This window comes from Mustela lutreola, chromosome 10 (genome assembly GCF_030435805.1).
Source record: "Mustela lutreola isolate mMusLut2 chromosome 10, mMusLut2.pri, whole genome shotgun sequence".
NCBI classification, from domain to species: Eukaryota; Metazoa; Chordata; class Mammalia; order Carnivora; family Mustelidae; genus Mustela; species Mustela lutreola.
In genome coordinates this window covers 71,556,624-71,562,623 of record NC_081299.1, presented here as the reverse complement: position 1 = coordinate 71,562,623, position 6,000 = coordinate 71,556,624, and the positions used below count along the sequence as shown (strand labels likewise).

General features: G+C 42.4%; 1 protein-coding gene across 1 annotated transcript in view; it reads right to left on the bottom strand.

Annotated features, from left to right (window-relative positions):
- Window positions 1-1,454: 1,454 nt before the first annotated feature.
- The window catches only part of DNAI3 (dynein axonemal intermediate chain 3), a 69,363-nt gene continuing 64,817 nt past the window's right edge, over window positions 1,455-6,000 (bottom strand). Inside the window, exons 22-23 of the mRNA XM_059136342.1 lie at window positions 4,852-4,974; window positions 1,455-1,763 (exon numbers count right to left, since the gene is read on the bottom strand). Of these exons, the coding sequence (XP_058992325.1) occupies window positions 1,623-1,763; window positions 4,852-4,974 (264 nt within the window). The 3' untranslated portion in view covers window positions 1,455-1,622. The remainder of the gene's footprint in view (window positions 1,764-4,851; window positions 4,975-6,000) is intronic.

Below are 6,000 nucleotides of genomic sequence, written 5' to 3'. Positions count from 1 at the left end.
CCATGAATTCCATGCTTTGCTTTCCCCTCCTCTGGAATTCCACTGTTCTCCTTGATCAGTGAGCTTGGTCTTGGCTGGATATTCTTGCTGATCTTCTGGGGGAGGGGTCTGTTGTAGTGATTCTCAAATGTCTTTGCCCAATGTGGAATTGTGCTGCCCTTGCCAGGGCTGGGCGAAGTAATTGGCTCAGGTTTGCTCTTGGGAGCTTGTGTTCCCTGAATGCTTTCCGTAGAGTTCTTGAGGACAGGAATGAAAATTGCAGCCTCCTAATCTCTGTCCCAAAGGAGCTGAGCACTCGGGGCCCCAGTCCTCAGTGAGCCATTGGAGAAAAGCAGTCAATCACTGCTTGTCTCCCTGGTCTCTAGCCATGCTCTGAGCTCACCAAGCCTGTGGCCGAGCGTTTCTGTCTCTGGCACACAGCCCTGCTTGGAGTCTCCAAACCCAGCAAATTCCTGCCACTCTGCTTTTCCAGCAGAGGAAGGTGGGTCTCCCCAGATTTACCACTTGTGGGGTCCCTGCTCAAAAAGCAGTGGTCTAACTTGCCTTGGATCATAGTTTAAGGTAGCCCTGAGCTGAGAGCTCACTCCTTGGCTCCATCTCTGTAGTTGGCTTCCCCACTCTAATACCTGTGAGCTCTGCTACACTCAGACATCCCAATCTTTCAGTGACCCCCGGGACCCGAGACCACACTGTCCTTGTGAGGGCCCCACCCCCACTTAGCCTCTGGAGTGATGTCCGTCAGTGGAGCAGACTTCTAAAAGTTCAGATTTTGTGCTCCACTGCTCTACCATTTGCTGGGAGCCGGCCCTCCCACCACAGTCTATCTTCCTGTTGCTTTGAATTCACTTCTCCACATGTCCTACCTTTCAGAAAGTGGTTAATTTTCTCTTCTAGAATTGCTGCTCTTCTTCTCTTTGGTGTCCTCTTGGATTTGTAGGTGTTCAGAAAGGTTTAGTAACTATCTAGTTAAACTCCTATGACCTGATGTCATCTCAGTCTCCTGCTCCTCCCCAGATGTCAAATTTTATCCCCTTTTTCTTTTCATCCATTTGGTATCATAAATTCTCTCCTTTAATCAGTCATTCTTTTCTACAGTTACATTAACCTTGTATTCTCTGGGTAATTCCAACACGATCTTTAGGTATCCTTTCTTTATACATATATACTTGGATTCAATTTTCTACTACTGTATTTAGCACATAGCTCTACAATCTGTGCAGGGTCCTATGGTGGGGGGGAAGCACTGTTTGGAGGGACAGCCAAAAGCAACATGATAATTGGGAACAAAGTTTGATTTCCACTTCTTTCTGGGAATACGGGCTCTAAATGCTCCAAATAGATGTCAAGAACTGGGGGTGAAGGGATTACTATAGGAAAATGAAATTTTGTTTTTGGTAAACTTCATATTCAGTAGAAAGTTTAGGACACATTCAATCCAAAAATCAAAACAGATCTAATTGTTATAAATCAAGTTTTAATAGCTGTGAAATAAATATTTATAAGTAAACCTATTTAATGTTTAGTTTGCTAGTTCTTACATAAAAATCCTTACATAAAAAATAATGAATAAAAAGAAAAGAAAGTCCTACAAAGGCCCCAAAACACCCCTGCAGAAAGCTTTTCTACAAGTCCAGGAATGACATTGTCTCTCTCACTTTGATGAAGCCAAGGTTGATGAGGATGCTCTTTTCCAGTTCTAAGTAACTCTCATAGTCCATTTTCAATTCAGCCTCCAACTGTTCCTTTGACTTCTGATATGTTTTCTAGGGGGAAAAGCCAAATCATCCCAATAATGCACTGATAGTTAGAAATACCAAAGAAAAGAAGGGGCTGTTTTTGAGCAGTTGGCCTAGCCACTGCCCTCTGGGAACATTTTGCAGGAGGGCATCTCTGGCTCTGGGAGGGAGAGGGGCGGCTGGCTCTGAAGAGGAGTGGCAGAGATAGAGTAGAGAAGTGTGCGCAGATCTCTGTGGCTTGGGAAGCCTCCTGCCGGAGGAGAAGAGTCCAGATTTCTATCCTGGCCAGAAACCCTTCTCTAGCAGGAGTCCCTTGAAGGTCTCCTCATGGAGTCTGGTTTTGCAGAATTGGGAGGTAGGAATACATGGATCTTTGACACCTCTTTCTCAAAAAGAAAGAAAGAAAGGGAGGAAGAAAGAAAGAAAAAAGGAATCCCTTCTTCTACCTATTTTAGACTTCCTTTCCCCCCCATGGTTCTTATCTCCCTTGTGTAGCCTGGAGTGTGGATAATGAACTAGAGTTTACAGAATTCCTTTGAATTCCTCCCTCTACTAAGTCCTATTTATTTATTTATTAAAGATTTTATTTATTAATTTGACAGAGAGAAATTACAAGTAGATGGAGAGGCAGGCAGAGAGAGAGAGATAGGGAAGCAGGCTTCCTGCTGAGCAGAGAGCCCAACTCGGGACTCGATCCCAGGACCCTGAGATCATGACCTGAGCTGAAGGCAGCGGCTTAACCCGCTGAGCCACCCAGGCGCCCCTACTAAGTCCTATTTAGATGGGCTTAGAGATCACACAGAAGCTGCTACTTTTTCTAGCTTTGGGTTGCCAGCTGAAATACTTGTTAGAAAAACTCCCATTTCATGTGTTGTTAGAGCTGTAATTAATATTATTTTTCAGGAAGTGAGCTGTATGCAGACTTGATATTTGCAAAGAGGTAGGTGTATGGTTTCCTTCTGATGTGGGGTTGACGCATACAGCCTCATCCCTGGCAATTCCAGGACACTTGTGAAGGCCAGCTTTGCTGGATGGTTGTGTGATCTTCCCCTGCCTTCTGTAATCATAATAGTAGATGCTTCCTACCATTTTCTATGGGCCGCTTACTGGCTAAGTGCTAGAAATGTTTTAACTCACTTAATCTCCACTACAGTCCTCTGAGGTTGTTACAGTTTTTCCCATTTTCCCTTTTATCAGCAGTCGATCATTGGAAGGTATTTCTCACTGATATTAGTTGTTTTTCCTTGGTGACGCTTTCCATGTTCTAAATGTGACAGAGGAGCCATTTTAAATCCATTCGCTTATCCCCAATCTAGTTCCAGAGAAAACGTGAGAAGTGGTAGCTCTAATTTAAAGAGGATACCATGTCAGGGCACCAGGGTGGCTCAGTCGGTTAAGCATTGCCTTTGGCCCAGGTCATGATCCTGGGGTTCTGGGATTGAGTCCCATGATGGGCTCCCAGTTCAGCGGGTTGTCTGCTTCTCCTTATGCACCTTCCCCTGCCTGTGCTCTCTCTCACAAATAAAAAACAAATTAAAAATCTTAAAAAAAAAATAAAGAGGGTAATATGTCAAATGGAAATGAAGTTACAGGAAGAAATTGGAGATGTTCTGGGAACTCAAGTATGTGGTACAATTTCAAGATATGATTACTATATTATTCAGGTGTTTTAAAAGTATTTCATATGCAAATTATTTCCCACAAGTCTACTGGCTTTCAACTGATGTGGATGATTAGGAACCATCGTTGTGGTATTTAAACACTCACAGTAATCATAGGTAATTGCGGGCATAAAGGAAGGGTGTCAGGTTACCTCCCACCACAGAATTTCAACCAGTGTTTGTGATTGTACAAAAGAACAGACCAAGACCAATTTTTTGTAGCAGGGAAAATGATGAAAAGTTAATTGATTGTATTCTTTGTACCTTGTCACCTCTAAATAATGCTTTTGGAGTGAGGCCTTCTGCTTGTATTACACTAATGTGTATCTATGAATAAGTGATAATATTAACATTAAGAATTCCACGTGCTCATGCTCTCCCATGAATAACAGTATTGGAGGAAGTTATATATTTGCCTGTAAGGAATCTATAAATGGGACCAGTGGTGAAATTGCTGGTGACAAAAGGCCTAGGTAGGGAATGTGCAAGAGAGAAGCAGAAACGTGGACTGAGGGGACCGCGGCTGAGAGAGAGAGAGCAACTGAATTCACAGAATACCCAAAGGTCCCAATCCCCATGGGCAAGGGAAGGCTGACAGGGTTCATATCAAACAGAGGCTGAGAGACAAGAAGGTGAGGGCCTTCAGAACTTTAGATTCCTTCCTAGTAGAAAGGTGTATCCTCTACCAAATTCTCCTCTATCTCAAATTTTATAGTTTCCTAATATTATACTATAGTAAAGTTCCTATCATCTGTCTGCATCTGGGTTCCCATTTATTGAAAGTCTACTCTTTGTCAGGTTACAGAACTGAAAGACTAATCCTAAAAGGTAGTTATCAGTATTCCCATTTTAAAGATGAGAACTGAAGCTCAGCAGGGACATGAGCCCTGCTCCAGATCTCATAGTTAGTAGTGGTCAGTGGAGTTGAAATTTGAGCCCATGTGTCTTAGACTCTATATTCTACTCTTTTTGCACTACCTGCTTTTCTTTAAAAAATTTTTAAAGTAATCTCTCCACCTACTGTGGAGTTCAAACTCACTTCTCCAAGATCAGGAGTCAGAATCTCTCTGGACTGAGCCATCCAGGTGCCCCTTATACTACCTGTTTTTAAGTTATTATTCACCAGATCCTGAAATTCTGTGCAATGAAAGATCCCCAATTTTGAATCGTTGTATCTATGAATGATATTCAGATGCCTTTGTATCTAAAGGACTTTAAAGTTACGGAAAACTTCAGAAAGTCAAGTTGGATAGAATCTACCAGGTGTCCAACTGACAGTTGTCACTCATGGTAATCTAGGAGATGAGAGATATGCCCTCTTGACTGTCATGAGAACAAGAGAAGAATGTGGAAAGCCATAATTTTCCCATGCAAACTGTGGAATAAGCCAAATATACATATTTCCACTGGGGTTTGAAGAAGGCAACAGCTTTTGTTTCTGAAATTTCACTTACAACTTTTTTCTTCTCAAGTTCCAGCTCCATTTCCTTCTTTTCTTGTTCACGGATTTTCTTGCGTTGCTCTACATATTCCAGATGCTTAACTTCTCTTTCGAAGTAGTGGTTCATGCTGGATACCTGTTAAAATCCCAGGCCTGTGAGAGGGGTGCCCATGTAGAGACCCCATATTCCTCACAAGGCTCTGGAAGAATTCCTGCTCTTTGTAATTCACTAGCTGGCTTATCTGCTTTGGGGTACCATTTGCAGGCCCACTACCAGGGGAGCTAGGCTCATTGTGGGGGCTACTGTGCTAAGGTGCAGGACCCTGCAAATCAGAGGATTCCATGAAGGGAGTGGGGTTGGAAGGAGAGAGCAGAAAAAATATATATATATATGTGTGTATATATATATATACACACACACACACACATATACATATATACATACATATATGTATATATATATATATATATATATATATATATATATATAATTTTATAAAAGAAATACTCAAGGATGGCTTTTTCCCTTTTCTTTCTTCTCACTTCTAAGCCTGAGGAAAGTATTATATCATTAACCAGACTTGGAAAACCCAGATGAGAAGATCAGTGTAAACCCTAGAGGGACAGGAAGGGGAGCTGAGTTCCCTGGAGGACTTTGTGTGTGCACAGAAGAACAGAAGCAGTGAAGTCAGCAGAGACCTTGGGCAAAGTGGTCAAGGGATGGAAACCTTTCTGCTTGCCATAAGTAGGCTAACGCTGGGACTTGTGGCAGATTGAAATCTATATATTTAATGTTGGTTGTATATTTATTTACATATTTCTATTCACTGATTTTCTTTTGATCACCTTATTTATTAACATTACCTGAAACCTGTGGGTGGTGCCCATGGAAAGGCAGAATATTGCCTACCCCCCTTACCCCACCGGCCATCAGCCTACAGTCCACCAAGTTGGGGGAAGATGGGGTGGAGGTGGGCAATGGAGAGCTGTATCAAAATGTCATCTCGGCCTCTGGGAAGGGTATCACTGAAATAGGAGTCCTGTGCTTTGGTTACAATCTGAAAATAGCATCTTACGAATCCCTAACCATTCTCTTCTGACTCTGGGCTTCATTTATTCCCTGGCTGTCTCTCTCAGTGCATTTGTTTTTCTGTGGTTTCAA